General features: G+C 42.3%; 1 protein-coding gene across 3 annotated transcripts in view; it reads right to left on the bottom strand.

The window, feature by feature from the left end:
* Window positions 1–454: 454 nt before the first annotated feature.
* The window catches only part of LOC139420796 (janus kinase and microtubule-interacting protein 2-like), a 44448-nt gene continuing 23515 nt past the window's right edge, over window positions 455–21387 (bottom strand). The window contains exons 4-22 of one of the 3 annotated variants that reach the window (XM_071171074.1): window positions 19757–20002; window positions 17663–17761; window positions 17216–17362; window positions 16674–16820; window positions 16229–16285; window positions 15971–16093; window positions 15435–15563; window positions 15099–15182; window positions 13133–13195; window positions 12787–12885; window positions 11100–11201; window positions 10930–10983; window positions 10740–10805; window positions 10553–10621; window positions 10210–10287; window positions 9703–9906; window positions 4304–4369; window positions 3098–3174; window positions 455–2612 (exon numbers count right to left, since the gene is read on the bottom strand). In XM_071171074.1, the coding sequence (XP_071027175.1) occupies window positions 3124–3174; window positions 4304–4369; window positions 9703–9906; window positions 10210–10287; window positions 10553–10621; window positions 10740–10805; window positions 10930–10983; window positions 11100–11201; window positions 12787–12885; window positions 13133–13195; window positions 15099–15182; window positions 15435–15563; window positions 15971–16093; window positions 16229–16285; window positions 16674–16820; window positions 17216–17362; window positions 17663–17761; window positions 19757–20002 (1884 nt within the window). In that variant the 3' untranslated portion in view covers window positions 455–2612; window positions 3098–3123. The remainder of the gene's footprint in view (window positions 2613–3097; window positions 3175–4303; window positions 4370–9702; window positions 9907–10209; window positions 10288–10552; window positions 10622–10739; window positions 10806–10929; window positions 10984–11099; window positions 11202–12786; window positions 12886–13132; window positions 13196–15098; window positions 15183–15434; window positions 15564–15970; window positions 16094–16228; window positions 16286–16673; window positions 16821–17215; window positions 17363–17662; window positions 17762–19756; window positions 20003–21387) is intronic. The other 2 variants (XM_071171075.1, XM_071171072.1) reach the window with 2 other exon arrangements.

The raw sequence follows: 21387 nt of genomic DNA, 5'->3' as shown, positions 1-21387 counted from the left end.
AGTAACCAAGTCAACTGGGTTTCATAACACAAACAGATGCCAATTGTTTACCTATTCAAAAAGCAAAAGGGTCAAAATACACAAAGAACATAATTCAAGCAACACATGTACAGTACGTGAGGTTGATAATGTACAGCAAATAAAAATAAACAATTGTGTCCCTAACTTACAGGTAAGGTAATGGCTACAGTATGAGGGAAATGTTTTGGAAACCCTTGCCAATTGATGGCCAGGTGTAACATATGCAGAGCTCATCACACACAGTAATATGCCTTAATGACCAGACCCTATTTTTCCTTCCCCACCTCAGTCAGTGCCATAGGATTCCATTAGTCCTATTTTAGTGGAGCTGGAGCAACTGAAACACACTGTAAAAACAGGTCACTGAAAAGTCAGTCGCCACCAAAACTGAAATTTGGAAACAAGATGTCACCAAAACACAGACACTTAAAACTGAACTCCATTCACTTTTATTTTCATCATGTTCCCTTTTTTAAATATTTTTTTTTTATATACTTGAAAGAAGAGGAGGGGGTTAAATTCTCATTGGAAAACAGGAGGGTAAAGATTTACAAAACAATGTCCTCGGTGAACAGAAATGTACAACGTTACATAATTATATTAACGGGCCAAAAACATAATCATTAAAAATAAAGTACAAAGTGATGGGGATAGCGCATTTAAGGCAATTGCTAGTTAGCGGAGTTTGCTCCAAAATAGTGTCAATCATTCCCCCTACATTGTAACGTAACAGAAGTGGGCCACGTTCATGTATGTACAGGTATGTAATGGGATGCCTTAGGTTCCTAGGCCTCTGAATAGGGTCGGGAGGGGAAGCTAGCTCGGGTGGATGTGGGTGAGGCGGTTAGGTAGTTAATATTGCAGCACCAGGACATAGTCAGGGTGAAAGGAGAGAAGCAGAACCAGGCAGGTATACATTGCATCAACTTTCTCCTATTTCAGTTTGGAGAAGGGGGTGGGGGGTGGGGGGGGGGGGGTAGGAAGGTTAGAACTAACCCCTGTGGTGTCCATGGTGCTGAAAAAGGTGTTAGTGAAATAGAGCAAAGCAAATGACACATCATCGCTGCAAGAGGTACTGTGCAGTATTCATGGTCACTTTGCTGAGATGACAATGACCATAATCAGACAGAAAGCTGTTTAGGATGTAGGTAGGTAACCAGGATGTAGAATTTACAGCTTGTTCTGTTCTTTTAAAGGGAGTGTTAAACGTCATTCAGTATAAACCACGAAACTCCTGCTGGTGGGCTACAGTTGATTATCTTGAAAGAGTACAAAATAGAGGGAGTGTGACAGGGAAAAGGGGGGAGGAAAATATTATTATACCAATTATTTGAAGTTCAGTACAATCGAGGAAATAGAGTTCATTTGCAGCTGTCGCCACAATAAACAGAGCAATTCATACGTTGTGGTACTTAGAAACTGCCGAGCAGCTCTACTGTAGAGGGGACAGCGTTCATATTCACAGAAGGAAGGAAAGAAACTACAGGAAATCATCAAGACACAATGTACATATCAACACATGTATATAGAGAGGGTATTTTTTTCTCTGTGTAAATCTTGGTACATGGGGATCGACTGGGACCGTTGGTTTGTTCCGAAAGGAAAAGAAGTAGAACCAGAGATGTCCACTCTGTCCGCTGGTTTAAAACAAAGAAAGTGAAGGTCTCAAAACAGAAGCCCGGTCAGTGTGTGAGCACATAGTGGATCCTCTCTCTCCCATCCTTCTCTCTCTCTCTGCCGTCCCCTGATCTGATTCCGACCAGAGGAGACACATTGTCCTGAGTGTCCCATGTCCCGCGTCTCCTGGTCAGAGAACAGTCAGTCAGTCACCATCAGATCAGTCAGTCACCATGCTCACGGGCCCTGAGTCAGGTCTCGTCGCTCCTGTGAAGGGGTGCGTTCACACATACGAGTGTCTGTTCGGGTTTATAAGAGGGAGAGGGGAGAGATGGAGTAAGGACTCTGTAGTCTGGTGAGGCCTATTGATGAAGCCTACAGCAGCCTTTCCTTTCCTCTCTTGTCTGAAGTCTGTGTGTAGTCTTGGTGTAGTCTGGGTGTAGTCTGGGTGAAGTTTGGGTGTAGTCTTGGTGTAGTCTGGGTGTAGTCTTGGTGTAGTCTGGGTGTAGTTTGGGTGTAGTCGGACGGTGGTAGGTGGTGTAGCGTTCCCCTGCATGGCAGAGATAAGATCTCCCAGAATTTGGTTTCCACAATGTCTGTGAGTGGGTTTGGTGTGTGTATGTATGTGTGTGTGTGGGGGCGCGCACGTGTGATGTGTGTGTGCCCCTGGTCTGCCTGTGTATGTGTGCTATATTTGTGTGTGTGTGTGTGTTTCCAGTATGTTTGTGTTAGCGTGTCCAGTGTATATGAGTATATGAGTTCCAGTTACCCCACTGAGTTTAGGGAAGTTCCATGTTCCAAGGACCAGGACAGTGCAGCATACATGGTGTGTATCCCCAGAGTGAGGTCCCAAATCAAAGAGGTGTGAATTCCCAGCCATGTCCATTACCACTCACTATTACAACACGAGCCAAAAAGATGACTCGCTTCACCAAAAAATGAAAACCACTGCGGTCACAAACACAATCTCCAGGCTGCAAACAAAGAGAGAAAGAGAGAGAGAGACATAGAGAGACATAGAGAGACCGTATGAGATCAATGTAACAATGGCGGTAGCATTATCCATAGGGAGAACTATGAAGCTGCAATGGAGCTGGTAGACCAAAACGAAGCTTGCATGCCAAGAACACAAAGTCACAGTCTGACAAAGGTAAGCACTAAATTAATGCTGTTATTCATAACTTTTAAGGAAGAATGGGTTGGCTCCCAGGGAATAATGGCTCCCAGTGTCATTAGGAAAATGATTAGCTACATATAGCATGATTCCCTAAACAACGAAACTCTATGAATCACAACTGTGAAAAGACATGTTGGCCACACAACATAGATGATTCCACTCCTATGACTAACACAGGTCCTGATGGTCGCTAGGGAGATGGAGAACAACAGGGGAAACAGACAAGAGTGCAGAGAGGAAGAAGGGAAGATTCTCTGTGTTTGTCGACCAGGACAGACTTACCTCTGCTGCAGGAGATGTCAACGACATCAAGGCCAAATGATAAAGGCAAGAGAAAAGAATAAGAACAGAAACAAAAACTGCAGAGAGAGAGAGAAAGAGAGAAAGAGAGTGAGTCGGGAAAACAGAAGACGTGTTAGCCACAGGCAGGAACAAAGGAAGCTTTAGGAAGTTACAAAGACACTGTGCTACTAAGTAGGGGGGAACTAGTCCGGATAATGGCTAGCCTTAGCCTCTATGGTGAATAACAGAGCCTAGCTATAGCAGAACTATAGTGGAGCTTGGGTTACCTGGGAATGTCTGTGGACTAGAGCATAAAACACAATCTGCGTCTCTGAGTCGTGTACATTCTCAACAGTTTTTACCCCCAAGCCCTAAGACTCCTGAACAGGTAATCAATTGGCTACCAGGACTATTTGCATTGTGCGCCCCCCCCCCCCCCCCCCCCCCCTCTTTTTACGCTGCTGCTACTCTCTGTTTATCATATATGCATAGTCACTTTAACTATACATTCGTGTACATGTTACCTCAATCAGCCTGACTAACCGGTGTCTGTATGTAGCCTCACTATTTCTATAGCCTCACTACTGTATATAGCCTCACTACTGTATATAGCCTGTCTTTTTTACTGTTGTTTTATTTCTTTACCTACCTATTGTTCACCTAATACCTTTTTGGCACTATTGGTTAGAACCTGTAAGTAAGCATTTCACCTGTTGTGTTAGGCGCACGTGACAAATAAACTTTGATTTGATTTGATTAAAACTTTAAAAGTCCTGGCATAACTGAACCCCTCATTTCCCTCAGTATTGTGCATCAAGGGAAGGAGAACTACAGGCCACGCCTCATTATGTTTGGCTCATTAACTGGTCAGTGATGTGGGGTTCAGAGCGGTCTGCCTGATGCGTGACCATAAGGAAAGGGTCGTCTGAGTGTCAGTCAGGGTGAAAACCTTAGAGATAACCACACATTATATTACCTTTTAACAGACCCCTTCAGCTCACAGAAGCATCACAGGGCCTGAGTCCCAAATGGTACTCTATTTTCTTTATAGTGCTCGACATCTGGTCAGGGCCCATTGGGCTCTGGTCAAAAGTAGTGCATTAGATAGGAAATTGGATGGCATTTGGGATGTAGTCAGTTTATAGCCGACGGGAGAGGAGAGAGCAAAACCTGTCTGACGGTAAATATCTCTGCCGGCCATCTTACCTTCTCCTCCAGATCCTTAATCTGTCTCCTCTGGATGTCTGTCTTATCCTCCAAGTCCCGGATTCTCTGAAAAGATTGTAAAGCAAATATGGTTGTTCCCTTAGCGAATATACTAAATCTATTCAACAGTAACATTGCATGCTATAGCTCAACTGTATGCCAAGCCAACACAAATATGCTCCATACATTTATATTTTACATAGATTTCTGAATCAGCACTGGGAAATATAAATAAACGTTTGAGAAAACATTAGGAAAACAGTCATGTACAGTTGTATTTTCAGTATTACAGTTTTGGTGTATCAGTAAAGATTATTTAGGTACATTTCGCATTTCATTGGAGCATCTGACTGTGGCATGGTTTATTGAAACAATAAATGTTTTCTGGGGAACCATGGGACTGGTGATGCTGACAGCTTTGCCCTTGGAGTGGCCTGGTAAGTGGTTCACCAGCTGGGTGCGTGTGAGAGGCTGGCACAGTGCTGCTACCCCTGGAGTGACTCAGTCAGTGTAAACTGTAAATAAATGGAGTATCGCCCTCTTCTGTAGCATTGAGGAACTGCAACAGCAGCATCATCTCCCAGCCTGCTTTGTTCCATGTTAAAAACTACAATTTAGAATTGAACAACCTTGTGTTCATTCAAGTGAACATATGACGTGTTCTATTAAATGTTTCAACTGCTTAGAGTATCAATATCAAGTCAATGTCAGGTGTGAGTGTGGCACTCTGTTTTGAACAGACGTTCAGGATCTGTGAAAGTCCTGTCATCCAGCTGTTTGTTATGGACATATTTTAGGCGGGTGCAGGTGTGAATCCCTCAAGTTAAATTATCAAAGGGAGTTTATGCCATATGTTGACTTATACAGGTACAGTGCCTTGCAAAAGTATTCATTGCCCTTGGAGTTTTTGAGGCAAGGAGGGCATTCAGCCGAGTGGCAACAAAGAGACCAAAGATAAGCTCTCGAAGGAGCTGCAAAGCTCCACAGCGGAGATTGCAGTATCTGTCCATAGGACCACTTTAAGCCATACACTCCACAGCGCTGGGCTTTACGGAAGAGTGGCTTAAATGTAAAAAAAATAAGCAAACACATTCAGTGTTAGCCAAAAGGCATGTGGGAGACTCCCCAAACATATGGAAGAAGGTACTCGGGTCAGATGAGACAAAAATGTAGCGTTTTGGCCATAAACCCAACACCTCTCATCACCCCGAGATGAGAGTCATCATGCTGTGGGGATGTTTTTCATCGGCAGGGACTGGGAAACTGCTCAGAATTTAAGGAATGATGCCTGGTGCAAAATACAGGGAAATTCTTGAGGGAAACCTGTTTCAGTCTTCCAGAGATTTGAGACTGGGACAGAGGTTCACCTTCCAGCAGGACGATGACCATAAGCTTACTGCTAAAGCAACACTTGAGTGGTTTATGGGGAAACATTTAAATGTCTTGGAATGGCCTAGTCAAAGCCTAGACCTCAATCCAATTGAGAGTCTGTGGTATGACTTAAAGATTGCTGTACACCAGCGGAACCCATCCAAATTGAAGGATCTGGAGCGGTTTTGCCTTGAAGAATGGGCAAAAATCCCAGTGGCTATATGTGCCAAGCTTATAGAGAGATACGCCAAGAGACTTGCAGCTGTAATTGCTGCAAAAGGTGTCTCTACAAAGTATTGTCTTTGGGGGGGTGAACAGTTATGCACACACAAGTTCAGTTTTTTTGTTCGTTTCACAATCAAAAATATTTTGCATCTTCAGGTAGGCATGTTGTGTAAATCAAATGATACAAACTCCCCCCAAAATCTAGGTATCGACCCTGGGATGTCTGTTTGACTCAGAAATGTGTTAGTCCACAGAGCTGGACATTAGCTCTGGGCACTAACACAAACTTTCAGGTCTAAAGTGTCAGACAAGGCTACTCATCGAGAAAACATATATTTGGGTCGTACCACGAAATAAGTGCCTTTTGCATCCCTCTGATATTTTAAGTAGAAATTGTGCAACAATATCGAATTGTAAAAGCCAGTTATATTCAATGAAGTGCCCTTTAATATAGACCTCAGGGAGAACTCAAGAAATCCGATTTTCTATAAGAATAAAGACTTCCTAAAGTGCCAAAATTCTGCATTTTGACATGTCCCTCCATGCAGCCTCTGTGACTTTTTGGAAGATTTAAACCAACTTATTAAACCCAACATTTCTCCAAGTTTCTCCAAGTAATTTCTGAAGATTATTATTAATTTAATGTGATTACTGATTCATTTTAAGAAAAAGAAAACCCTATCCCTCCTTTTAAGGTCAACCCTGTTATGTAAACTGAACTTTAATATGGTGAAACTTTTCTTTTTTACATATTTAAAAAAACAAAAAAAACATTGAACATCTTGTAGTCAAATCATAGCGTATGGGCATTTTCTGGTGTTTTGTGGTGGAAAACAGAGTGGGTCAAGAACAAAACGTCAATCCTGTTACCCATAGATAAACAGGCTAGAAATGTTGGAACAATTTAATTTTTTTGTGAAGCTTGCATTCAATTCCCCCTCCTTGTTGCACACAACAAGCTTCAATTTCCCCCGTCACAAGGGGATGTAATGGCTGATTTAAGATGAAATCTTAAAACCCTGTTACGGTCAACCCTGTTACTTTATTTGGCACTTAAAAGGCTCTTACTACAGTCCTTTCTTAAATTTAACCTCTTGAGATGGAAAAACTTGTTTTTTATTGAGCTGCCCATGTGCTCTTTATGACAGAATGTTAAAATTAGGTGAAATTAAAAAACATTTTTTTTTTTTACCAAGTTACACATCTCAAAAGGCACTGAATTGTTGGAATGACCAAGTTCACTGAACCACTTTAGCTACAAGTCCAATTGACTGGACGCACCTGTTGAGTCATCCCTCATGTTAAGTCATCAAATGGCGTGTGCAGTGGTTCCTCTTTTAAAAGTTGCATCATACCGCAGCACAGCTTGCTGGATGCCGCGCTCTGGTACAGCATGTTACAGTGCATGACGTCATAGTATTTTACTGTCAGCCATCGTTGTCGTTAATGCTTGTTGAAACCACCAAAGGACATCTTTGAGGGCGTCTTTATGAAGCTTGTTGGCGCTTGCTTACTTACTCCCAAATAATCCTACAGAGGTCCATGCAGAGGTCCATTTAGGACCTTCCTAAACTTAATATTAATGGATTTCTTTGTGATTGTGTATATTAAATTGATTTAATTAGACTGGTGGCTATTGGTAGGCTACTCATTTTTTATTTTACTGCTAATATGTATACCGCACAGCAGACCTTCATGGCGCTTTGAGGATGAAATGCTTAGTAAGTCTTTGTCTTTTATGATATGCATCATAATGTAGGCCTACTGCTGGAGTGTAAAACACACATATTCCGGTAAATTCAGGGACATGTGGGTTAAACGTTTTTCTTGAAATGACTTGGAGCGGTAGGACTAAGAGTCCTGTTTACCGTAGCTGTCTTAACATAACTTACATATATATTGGCCCAAAGGCCTACTTCAATACATCAATCCCATCATTCGTGCATTTGTGCATGTCATCACCCCAGGCAGCAGACGTGCATCTCGCCGACTTCTGCCCGATGTATACAAAATACATCGGGCCGATGTAGTATGGAGAGCGTTTGCACGTTGGCAAGACGTCGCCGAGACGTCGGCATTAGATCGCCCTTCAGCCGTAATTTGGACGATGCATGTCAAAGCTGCTAAATTACACTGCCAATAATAAAACACAATATGATTGACATTTTTTTTGTCATTTAGCAACTTGCAGTAGCGAGCGCATACTTTTCTGTACTTTTCCATATTTTTGCCCTGTGGGAGTTGCAACACCACAACCCTGGTGTTGCAAGCACCTCACTCTACCAAGCTACATGGGACTATGGTAGACTACTAGCGATTTTGTTTGTGGGTAAAATGAAGAGAGAAGAGTCGAGTTAATGTGACGTTTAATAGGCTATTGCTATACCATCAAATTCTTAAAAGCAGTCCGGCACAGAGAAGAGAGCCTTGAGTAATTAAACAATAAATCAACAACAACATGTCAGCTAAAGAAATTGAATTCAGGAATGAATTCGGCTGTTTTTAATCTTGGCTGTACTAAAGACTTTAAAACCTTTTTCGTTAGAACAGGATATATAGGATTGATTATCATTTGTTTGTAAATTATTATTGTATTTGTTGTGTTCACGCTGTTACGAAATAGTCAGAAAACCGATTAATCGCATGTACTGTAATAAGCACGCAGAGCTTGCTCCTCCTACCCTCCTCCTTGATCTCCTTCGTCATGTCATTGTCATTAGTAGGCAAACATCCATTAATACATTTCAAGTCCCTAAAAATAGAAATCAACTTGGCAAGATTCTATTATCCTTCTAATAGCCCATCAAGTGTGGACTCATTAACTCTGTCTTTAATGCTTTTTTATTCAGGTTGCATCACTCATGGACAGAAACTTCTGAGACACAGTATTCAGAGTTGCAAAGAAAAAGCCATATCTCAGACTGGCCAATAAAAATAAAAGATTAAGATGGGCAAAAGATCACAGACACTGGACAGAGGAAATCTGCCTAGAAGGCCAGCATCCCAGAGTCGCCGCTTCACTGCTGACGTTGAGACTGGGGTTTTGCGGGTACTATTTAATGAAGCTGCCAGTTGAGGACTTGTGAGACGTCTGTTTCTCAAACTAGACACTCTAATGTACTTGTCCTCTTGTTCAGTTGTGCACCGCGGCCTCCCACTCCTCTTTCTATTCTGGTTAGAGCCAGTTTGCGCTGTTTTGTGAAGGGAGTAGTACACAGCGTTGTACGAGACATTCAGTTTCTTGGCAATTTCTCACATGGAGTAGCCTTCATTTCTCAGAACAAGAATAGACTGACGAGTTTCAGAAGAAAGTTATTTGTTTCTGGCCATTTTGAGCCTGTAATCGAACCCACAAATGCTGATGCTCCAGATACTCAACTAGTCTAAAGAAGGCCAGTTGTATTGCTTCTTTAATCAGAACAACAGTTTCAGCTGTGCTAACATAATTGCAACAGGGTTTTCTAATGATCAATTTGCCTTTAAAATGATGAACTTGGATTAGCTAACACAACGTGCCATTGGAACACAGGAGTGATGGTTGCTGATAATGGGCCTCTGTACGCCTATGTAGATATTCCATTAAAAATCATAATTTTCCAGCTACAATAGTCATTTACAACATTAACAATGTCTACACTGTATTTCTGATCAATTTGATGTTATTTTAATGTTACGTTTAATGTTACGTTTAATCTTTCTAGCTCGGAGTCTCTAGTTTTATCCAACGTAGGAACACAGCATTTCAAACGTTGCTACATAGGAACGGACCCAGGTGGTGGCTCACATATGATTGTATATTGTACCTGATGGGCCTGGTGGAGCAGCTCCATCCTCTCAGCCAAGACCTGACAGTCGAACTCTCGGCTCTTCCTTAGCATCTGCCTGCGTAACTTCTCCACGGACGTACGAAGCTCATCCTTCTGCATGTCACTGAGAGGCTCGCCGTATCCAATCACCTTATCCTGCTGCAGTGCGTTGTACAGAGTAGCCTCCAGCTCCTGGATTTGCTGTGGGGGGGTCAAGGGCGGTAGTTAGCTCCAGTGACGATAATGATATGTGTAGATATTCATCATTTATAGTAAGTCGGTACTGGCTAGGGGAGAGGTGTATGGATTGCATGCACGAACGCACAAACGCATGCACGCACACACACACACACACACGCACACATACAAACACACATTTATGTTACCCTCACAGTATGTTCAAACCGCATATTAAATGTAATACCTTTGAGGCCAATAAAAAAGTAAGCCTGTATTTAAAGGTAGGTGGCTGAATGAGTAGGAATGCATCTGGAAGGCACTCACCACGTAGGCCTGATCCAGGGCTGACTTCCTGTAATCCAGCTCCTCCTCCAAATAGCCTTTCTGCTTGCAGAACATTTCCTGCGGAGGACAGTTCTCTCTGGTCAGTGCTCTGATCTCAATACTGTGGCTACCAACCTCACCGGTCAATAACATCACGCAACAGTTAGTGATAGGTAATGTCGTCTATACGCCTTCGAATTCGGAAGTCTTTTTTTGTACTTATGTACGACGCGGGAATTACAGTTCACTTTCATTTCATGGAACCGAGTAAACACTTCTCAAGTCAAGCCCAGTCCGTGTGAAGTGACTGTGAGTGAGGGATGTGAACGGAGAAGGGACTCACCATCTCTAGCTCCAGATCCATCATCTTCTGGTGCAGCGCTGCCTCTGTGCCCTCGATCTGTTGTATCCACTAGGGAGAGACAAAGACAACAAAACGCAGATAAGAAACAATGCCATACAAAATGGCTATTCTATTCCTTACAAGTTACTCTGAACTAAGCATCAATATTTGTACTGTATTTGCATACCTTTTCAGCAAGAGAGAGGACAGTGCTAGCTTGAATAATGGCCACTTGCTCCTCATTTCGCAAGTTCTAAAAAAAAAATTACAAAAATAAAAAGGTTAAACAATCCTGATTCTCAAGTCTTCACGCAAAGGAGGAGTGAATTTTTACTTGCAAAAACATCAGTAATAACATCCCTTCCAAGCAGGCTTACCCCGTTATCACCAAGAATGTCTAGCAGCTTGATCAGGTCAGGTATACAGACATCCTGGGGAAGGATCAAAATAAACAATCAGCATTCTATTTCACCTAAAAATTGCTTTGCAGAAAGACAAAATATGATGTCTTGTAACACTAATGAGATACTATTGAGACGGGTTATACCTTCACTCCTTCCTTCATGCAGTAGATCTGCAGGGCGCTGACACCCTCGGAGAACGGATGCATGCGGAGATGATTAAACGGAGGGGATTTCCGCTCACGCTCCTACAGGAGGAACATGTCATTTACTTAATCCGTTAACAGCATTGGTTAAATTGATTGAATGGTTGGACAAGGAAGACAGCGGAGAGAGTCAGTGGAGGGACATTTCCTGCTGTTTTATTCTCTGTCCAGTGGATGGCAGCACTGTTCTTTTGGGGGCTTATTGCAGTATCTGCACTGCAGCACAGAATGCACAAAGCCCTGTGTTCTGAGCCTGTCTGAGCCTATCTCATTCAGACTGTTAAAAAAAATATTGCTATTTCCTCATAGAGCATGATGTCATACCAATCAGGCCAATCAGTGGTCTACTCTCGTGAATAGTTTTAATAACCGGTATTCGCCCATTCTGTTGTTGGGGTACGCCCACATCATTCCAACACAAAAAAGCTGCTTTGTAACATACTTAATAAAAAAAAATTGGAAAGAAGACTGTTGCACTCATGATGTAAGTAATTATAGGTCATATTTCATAGAGATCTGGAAACACTGGACAGTTACATAAAAAAATGATTGTTATAAATATAATGTGTATTCCTAAAACATAAATTGAAAATTATACTGTTGCTACTTCCTGTTGTCATGGATTTTTCATTTACAGTCCAGTGTCAAAATACTGGTTTTAAATGTCCAAATTCATAATAGTCTGAAATAGGTCATGAAACATAAAAATTACCCTGTACACATACGTGTCACACTTGTGCTCAGAGTACTTGTATTTTTTTTCTAAATTAGTACCTTATTAACTGCACATGCACCAGCATTTTCTAAGCATTCTCAAAATTGATTAGCATGTTTTATTGTAATCAATAGTGCACGCAAATTAATCGCATAGATATTGTATTGAAATCAATGGAACTGGGACAATAACCACAGTGACATGTACCATTTGTGCTCTTCTAAAAGACAAACCACAACAAACTTGTGTAAATTACATATACCTGACGATAGATGAGAACCTATAGTAGCCATGTATCAACTAATCTGTTTACGGTAGATGGCCAATACGAAAAGGAAATGCAACACTTTTTTGACTGGATCATTTCAACGAATCGTCACCTCACACCCGTGTATTTGTTTGTGGTCAGTGACTTTTATACAGAGATTGCTCAGAATTATTTATTGCTCCGATATGATTTATTTATTTGAGTTTTCTAAGTCATGCGACGGACAGGCGTGTATGATAAAACCGACAGTACCAAACCAAAGATATCGTAGCATCAATGTAGCATCATCTCGATGACTATAAACTGTTATATTAAAATCACTAATCTGAGGTAAAAAGGATGTGCAATTCCACTAAATGTTATGTTTTGAAAATGCAAGCGCGTGTAAGTAAGGTAGTAACACAAATTGTCCACGTTAGGTAAATTAGCAATAATAAAAAAAATGTATATGGACAAATATAACAATTCAATTTAAGATGACAGTATATGTTTCCCACTCACAAACCATTCCAACAATGACATCTATTTCTCACTCATTTAACCATTTAGAGTAAAAAAATGCATTGAAACACAATTTAACCGGGCACTCTAGACTAGAGCTTCCATAGTGTCTGTGCAGCAGCCTGAACGTTCGACGTCCTCACCTCTAGTTCCAGTATTCTGAATTCCAGGAGTTCATTCTGGTCCTCGGAGTCTTGCAGCTCCTGTTGCTGTCGACTACATTTTCCATCCAACTTCTCCACCTGCAGAAGACCAGAGGGATAGTATGAAGGTCAGAGCCTGCCAGTAGCATGGACTTCCATACCCTATACAATATCAAGTGGTGCATAGTGAATGTTCAGATCCAAAATGACTACCGTGTATCACCCTTCCTGCTAGCAGACATTGGTGGAGGACAAAGTGAGTTGACTTTAAAATACAAAAGTAAATAATGATGCATAGTGTAATGCAATATTACTATCATATCAATTGTATCATAGCAGGACAGACCTTATCCAGCAGCTCCTGATTCCTTCTGAAGAACAGCTGTTTCTCCTCTACCCACTTGGAGTCCTGCGAGAGGAGAACCAGGTTTCAATGAGGGAAAAATGTTCTTCTCTTGCAGATGTACTTAACTTGATCACTCTGTTGTCGAAAATATCATTTTTCTGCGCCGCAGGAAATGTAAACCTGTAGTGTTTTCGAGTTTTAAAAAGTCTTGTAATTCCCACTTTAACATTTCTGACTTGATTTGCCCATATAATTATAACACACAGAATAATTCAAATGTCCTGTTGCTGCTGTGAGAAACTGGTCAAATTAAGATAGTACATCTATACTTGCAGCCATATAATTAGAATGAGTGTACCAATGAGTTTCCCAGTCAAATTGTCATGGTCAGAGGTTCTATGCCAATTCTACTCATTCTATTTCTATGGTTACAACATACTAAAATGCTATACAAAATCTAACATATCACGCAGATAGAAATCACAGCTATCCCATCATGGATAGCATTTAAGTTTGTTAACTTAACTGACCCACACTGTATTAAATAATAGCGTCAATCACAACCCAAACTCAAAAATTGTTCTTCACTGTTGTGCGGCAACAGAATCAAAACCATTCATTGACTTTTCCTCTGTCCCCAAGACTAATCACTATTGACAGTCCAACTCTGGAGTTGTAATTACATTTTCACAGCCCCGTTACATTTGGTACTCCTAGTATGTAAATAATTGCATAATAACTATGGTCACATACAGTACAAGCCATCCATGTGCAGTTAGAGACTGGGACATTGTGTAAAGCCTTCCTCTATGTCGTAGGATGTGTCCCAAATGGCACCCCATAGTGTACTTCTTTTGACCAGACATAGCCCTATGGACCCTGGTCAAAGGAAGTACAGGAGGGATGCGTCACTTGAGTGGGTTGAGTCACAGACGTGAACTTCCTGTCTTCAATGCAGTGGAGGAGAACTTTGTGGGCTATACTCGACTTTGTCTCAGGGTGGTAAGTTGGTGGTATGTTGATATCCCTCTAGTGGTGTGGAGGCTGTGCTTTGGCAAAGTGGGTGGGGTTATATCCTGCCTGGTTGGCCCTGTCCGGGGGTATCGTTGGACGGGGCCACAGTGTCCCCCGACCCACCCGTGTCTCAGTCTCCAGTATCTATGCTGCAATAGTCTATGTGCTGTGGGGCTAGGGTCAGTCTGTTATATTTGGTGTAATTCTCTTGTCTTATCTGGTGTCCTGTGTGAGTTGAAGTACTGTATGCTCCCTCTAATTCTCTCTCTCCCTCCCCTCCCAGAGGACCTGAGCCCTAGGATCATGCCTCAGGACTACCTGGCCTGATGACTCCTCACAGTCCACCTGGCCGTGCTACTGCTCCAGTTTCAACTGTTCTGCCTGCGGCTAGGGAACCCTGACCTTTTCACCGGACGTGCTACCTTGTCCTGGACCTGCTGTTTTCGACTCTCTCTCTCTACTGCACCTGCTGTCTCGACCTCTGAATGCTTAGCTATGAAAAGCCAACTGACATTTACTCCTGAGGTACTGACCTGTTGCACCCTCTACAACCACTGATTATTATTTGACCCTGCTGGTCATCTATGAGCGTTTGAACATCTTGAAGAACAATCTGGCCATAAATGGCCATGTATTCTTATAATCTCCACCCTGCACAGCCAGAAGAGGACTGGCACCACTCAGAGCCTGGTCCCTCTCTAGGTTTATTCCTAGGTTCCTGCCTTTCTAGGGAGTTTTTCCTAGCCACCGTGCTTCTACATCTGCATTGCTTGCTGTTTGGGGTTTTAGGCTGGGTTTCTGTATAGCACTTTGTGACATCTGCTGATGTAAAAAGGACTTTATAAATACATTTGATTGATTGATTGATTGTATAGTATATAATATGAAATAAGGGTGCCCTTTGGAATGCCGCCCATGTCTTAGTGTTGGTCTGTGGGATAATGTCATTTACCTGTCCTTTGTGGGCAAGCTCCTTCTCCAGGTCTTCTATCTTGGCCTTGTACCTGAGAACGTCTGCATGGAGCTGCTCCTGAGCCTGTGACCCACAACATATCCACATTAACATCAACCATTTGATACAGCCGTATGTGACGGATGCTGTTGTTATAGAACACATGGGCAGTGATAGTTGTAGTGGAGTATATAGTCTGTATGCAGTCTTATACACAATTTGACTGAATACAGAAACAAATCTGGCATGACTGCATCCCTATTGCCCCAGATAATGCAAAAATACAATCGTATGCGGGTGACATTTAAGTGAAAATGAATGGCAGGTCTACTGTACCTTAGCTTCCATCTCAGCGTCTAGAAGGCCCCCTTGATGTTCCTGTAGCAGGGCGTATGCCCTCTGTAAGGCCTGGTATTCTCTGGTCAGCTGCCTGAAGCGCAGCTCCGACTCCTCGTTAGCCAGTCCCTGAGTTGATGGACGGACCCCAGGGTTAGAGAGAAGACATTGGGAACAGGAATGCCAGGATGAGAAATGATAGATAAGAGAGATTAGAAACACATTGGTTCAGAAAGACAGAAGTGAAAGTGCATGACGTGGCAGGTAGCCTAGGTGTTAAGACCATTGGGCCGCTAACCGAAAGGTCTCTGTTTCGAATCCCCGAGCCGACTAGGTGAAAAATCTGTCAACGTGCCTTTGAGCAAGGCACTTAAACCTAATTGCTCCTGTAAGTTGTGCTGGATAAGAGCGTCTGCTAAACTACTAAATATTGCATGGATGCTGCTGATGCAAATGTTATTGATCACTTATCGTAAATAAAGTTCCCTCCCCACCCAGGGTCTGTGTCTATTTCCTGTGACGTGAACAGGTCTCACCTCATCCAGGTCTTCATCGGGAGTGGCTGGGGTGCGGTCCATGCGAAACGAAGCCACGGAGGACGTCTCCGAGTCCATGGATTCCTCATCGTATCCGAAGAAGGTGTCCACTACAATGTGCCTCTGTGTAGGGAGAGATCATAGGATTGTTTGGAAATCTGAGATTTCCCAAGATGACTGTATTATGGTATCGATCTTGTTTATTTGGTCTCTCCTATGAAGAGAAACACATTAGCGTGCAAACGTGGCTTCCTCTACCTTTATTTGCCTGTTGCTTCGTTTATGCCTCTTCTTCCGCAGGAGCTTTTCCCTGTCCTGAGAGACACAGAGTATATCAGAACGACCAACAAACAAACATACAACATTAGCAACCATGGATGTGTTTCATTAGACCATTTGTATCTGGCAAAGAACAAAATACTGCGTGTACACCAGTTCTCTTAATGCTTCATTTAGATAGTACAGCAATTGTCTCTTGTGACAGACTGCTAATATACAGTAAATGTTATCTGGCCAGTACACACAACATTTGGTTCTGGGTACCACCGAGATTAGTAAATCAACACCTTTGATCGTTTTAGAAGTGCAAGCCTATTTGACTAAATGTATTTGCACGATTTTTACATTGAAGAAAAAAAAGTGATCATCCTCAAAATAACCCTATTGTTGGTGGTGAAGTCATATTTCTAAAAAGACAACTCACTCTTGTCAGCTCGTCGATGATGCTCTGCTGCTCCAGTACCTGCAGCTTAAGGAACTCAATCTCCTGGTCGTCGTGTGCCTGGTCCAGGTCATTCAGAGACTTACAGTTGGATTTCTTCAGTGGCGGGTGGGAGCTGATCTTCTCCTTCTACACACACAGAGTGGAACCAGTTGTACGGGAGTTAGAACCTTCTCTATCTCTCAGTATGTGCTCATCATGAATAATGAATATGTGTGGTGGTTAGGGTACCGAGGCCCAAGCCACAATGTAATGCACTTCTAAATCTACAAGACTACTGCAGACTTTAATGCTTCGGTTCCATTTACTTTACTTTGACAAGGACTGTAATCATAGCCAATGTGTTGCAGACAGTCTTTGTTAACACTGAGCTATTGAGGCATGCTATGCTTGTACTAAACTATTGGAGCCCTGGTTGTGTTGAGATCTGTGTGATGATGACACTCGACATATAAATAGAATTACTAGAGTGGGAATTCCCCATTTAAGTCAATGGTCTGTAATTCTATTTCTATGCCACTCACCATCTCCAGGTTCTCTTTGGCCAGGCCTTTGAGTTTCTCTTCCATGCGCTGCAGGGTCTGGCTGAGGTCATCGTTCCTCTTGTTCAGCATCTTGTTCTTTTCCAGCATGGGCTTGCACTGCTTCTCCGACTCCCGCACACGCTTTAGCTGAGAGAGAGAGGGGGTGGGGGGGTGGGGGGGGGGGGGGGGATAGAGAGGGAGAGAGAGAGATGGCAGTGACGATAGAATAGAAGGGGAGGGAAGAGAGGAGGAGGCATAAAGAGTTCAGCTCAGTCCAGTGTGTCAACTTGGCAGGGGACTCCATACTTGTAATTGTAACCCCTTAGCAGGTAAATTCATTGCATGTTTAAGGAATCCAGATTAAGACGGATTGTTATTGTTCAGTGATAGGGGATTACGATGTGATTCTCTGCCAGGCATGGAGAGTTCAGAGTGACCAGGTCATACCAGTTCATTCCTCTCATCCACTAGCAGTGAGTTGCGGTCCTCCAGCTTGCGGATGGTGGAGTTGAGGTCAGCCATGCGTCTCTGGTTCCTGCGCATGTCCTAGGTTGTTCAAACCGAACGCACTGTTAGCTCACTGGTATCTTGCAACACACCACATTCACTCTTGGATGCAGTTTTTTGACCCAGCGACACAACAGTACAAAGTTAGACTAGGTTCTATAATATAATCAATTATTTCAACGACATGTATTACACATTGAATAATAAGATGTTTGTGGCATTTCTTCAGGGGAATTAAGTTTGATCATTTTGTAAGTTTCTGGGACATTTATTTTCGGAGTTCACTTATTGGGTAATTCTTTCTATTCATCAAGTCACATCTCTAGAAAATTGGCCAAAAACAGTTGTTTTCGGTCATGTAGTGATTTTCAAGCAGACCACTAACCCAGAATGTGAGACTGCATTGAAACCTCACAGACTTATTGACTGACCAGCAGTCTTCAGAAACAATGCTCTTCAGAGCCCTTCCTTCAGTTCTTTGTTCAGTACCAGACAGAAGATTGTTTTATTCTAGCAGGTAGGCCTCTAAATACTTGTTTGTTATGGTTTTCATTTGACAAAATATCTAGTACTACTGTTTTTGTCATGTTTTATTGCTCTCATATAAAGTAATTCCTTGAGCACTACACATGTAGCATAACAAAGTGATATTTGCACATGAAGAAATTAAGGGATGCATTTGCCCTACATTTAGAATTTTGTTGGTGGGGCACTATGGAGTAGACGTCTTCGCGGGTCCAAAAAGTTGGACCTGTTCCGAAATGGACCTGGGGCTTTCCCACCCGAATCCAATATTCATATTGTTTTTTTTATATATTTATAGACACCCATTCCGAACGGACCAGAGTAGAACTAGACCCGTCCTGAACTGACCTAATCAGATCCAGATCCGGTCCGATCCGTGTGAGGGAAGCAGCATAAAGGTAATTTTTTAAAGCTACTTTAAGCTACCAGAGCTGATAAAGTGGGAGAGGAGGGAGAGAGAGAGGTCCCGCTCTAGCATGCGGGGGAAGGGCCGTACTCTGAGTGAGGGAAGAGATGAGGGAGGAAGAGATGAGAGACAGCAACCAACTAAGCCGACTCACACTATAGTAAACTAGTAGTTGCCATAAATAGGTTATTTACCATGATATATGATTACATAATATCTGTCTTGACAGCATCAGCCTAGGTGAAGCTAGTTAAGCTAGCTAACGTTATCTAGCTAGGCTAACTGAGGCTGCAGTGCATGCACTTTCTCATCCTACAGTTACAAATAACAACAACTCCATTCAGAATATTCAGTAGCAGCCTGCCTACCTGTTGGTTCTTGGTCATTGTAGCCTATCTTTCTCCTTTAACTTTTAATTCCGTAATTTTACCTTGTGATTGGCCAACAACATCAACAACAACAACAAGCTACAGTACATGAACCATGCTCCACTCTTGTGAAAAGCAAGAACGGCAGCATAAATGATAAAAAGTCTCTCTCTCCTGTAGCAGTAGCGTTCAGATCTGAACGGCCTTTCAGACAAGTGAAAATAACACAGACCCGAGCCCCGTGACAATCATATCAGATCCGACCCAGACCCGTGACATTATTTAGACTTCTAGATCCGTGGATCGGGTTTCGGGTATCCGGGTACAGGTGGATCTGTGAAGACTTCTACTACGGAGTGCGGCTTTTGGTATTCAAATTATGGTATTGTATGAGCGATACAACTTTCATGTAGAGAACGGCCACACCCAAACTGTGTTTGTTTGACACTGTGTGAAAGCAGTTTGATCATTGTCCTGCAATGTGCAAAGACCATATCGCTCTGTATGGATGAGGTGATCGGCGTGATTCGAATTGCAGGCTAATTTAATCCTGTCCTTAAAAGTATATTTCTGACCACTTATTCATGTCATTCTTGTCAAGCTTTTTCCACATAAGCTGCGTAAACTAGTATAGGCCTACAGTATTTTACCGCTCATTATCGGTTAATTGTCCCATTCATTTCCATTTGCTTTTGGATTGGCTTCATTATTACATTTCTATAATCTGTTTAGTACCATTTCCAAGTTCCCCTCTGCCTTTCTATGTCGTACCGGGCTGCCACAGTGCTCCGCCCCGTCCCCAGCCCGCCCGGGGATCTCTCTCTTGGGGCTGCCCAGGTTACACTCTGCCTCCTTGACCAGGAACAGCTGGTCATCCAGGGCATCCTTTTGCATCTGCATCTTCTGCTGCAAGCCAATGGCATTCTCCAGTTCCTTCTCCAGAGAGAAGATGGTGCGCTCTTTGGATTTGATCTCATCCACCTGAAGGAGGGCATAGCAAACAGGAAACTCAGAGAGTGGTTAATGAGACACAGAGATGGACAGGAAAGAAAGACAGACAGACAGACAGACAGACAGACAGACATGTGCACAGTTCCTTACAAAAGAGCAGGGGTGAAAGTAGATTTAATGTATTCATGGTTTGGGACAACCTCTGTGTTCACGCACTTGCGGCTGACCGGAGGTGATGATTAATTACGGTGTACTAACCTACAGTTTTCTTGTCATCTTTGTTTTTATTATTGTCATATGCTCGTGTTTTAGCGGTACGCTGTACCAGCACAATTTTTTTGTCAGGTACTCCATACCGGACCATATTGGCTTACTTTGACCCCTGCAAAAGAGTAGCATGTGAAAGAATGATGTATCATATCGTGTAACATATGTCATTTGATGATGACCATCACAATTAGCAAGAAAAGGTCAATGGATCATTCCACGAAATGAGTGCCTTTTGCATCCCTGATATTTGAAGTAGAAATTGTGCACCAATATTGACTTGTAAAGCCTTTTGTATTAAATTAAGTACCTTTCAATATAGACCACATGGAGAATTCAATAAATCAATCAAATTCAGCATATTGACATGGCCCTCCATCAACCATGACCATTTATCACCATTTATTTAATGTGATTAGTGATTCATTTACACTACCGTTCAAAAGTTTGGGGTCCCTTAGAAATGTCCTTGTTTCTGAAAGAAAAGTGCATGTTTTGTCTGTTAAAATCACTTCAAATTGATCAGCAATACAGTGCAGACATTGTTAATGTTGTAAATTACTATTTTAGCTGGAAACAACTGATTTTTAATGGAATATCTACATAGGTGTACAGAGGCCCATTATCAGGTGCGGCAGGATAGGCTAGTGGTTAGAGTGTTGGACTAATAACCAAGAAAGAAAGGTTGCAAGTTCAAATCCCCGAGCTGACAAAGTTGTTCTGCTCCTGAACAGGCAGTTAACCCACTGTTCCTAGGCCGTCATTGAAAATAAGAATTTGTTCTTAACTGACTTGCCTAGTTAAATAAAAGTAACAAATCAGCAACCATCACTCCAATGTTAGCTAATCCAATTTATCATTTTAAAAGGCTAATTGGTCATTAGAAAACCCTTTTACAATTATGTTAGCACAGCTCAAAACTGTTGTCCTGATTAAAGAAACAATAAAACTGGCCTTCTTGAGACTAGTTGAGTATCTGGAGCGTCAGCATTTGTGGGTTCGATTACAGGCTCAAAGTGGCCAGAAACAAAGACTTTCTTCTGAAACTCGTCAGTCTATTCTTGTTCTGAAAAATGAAGGCTATCCCATGTGAGAAATTGATCAGAAACAACGCTGTGTAGTACTCCCTTCACAAAACAGCGCAAACT

This window comes from Oncorhynchus clarkii, chromosome 12, assembly GCF_045791955.1.
Source record: "Oncorhynchus clarkii lewisi isolate Uvic-CL-2024 chromosome 12, UVic_Ocla_1.0, whole genome shotgun sequence".
Taxonomy (NCBI): Eukaryota; Metazoa; Chordata; class Actinopteri; order Salmoniformes; family Salmonidae; genus Oncorhynchus; species Oncorhynchus clarkii.
This window is presented reverse-complemented; position numbering and strand designations above follow the sequence as displayed.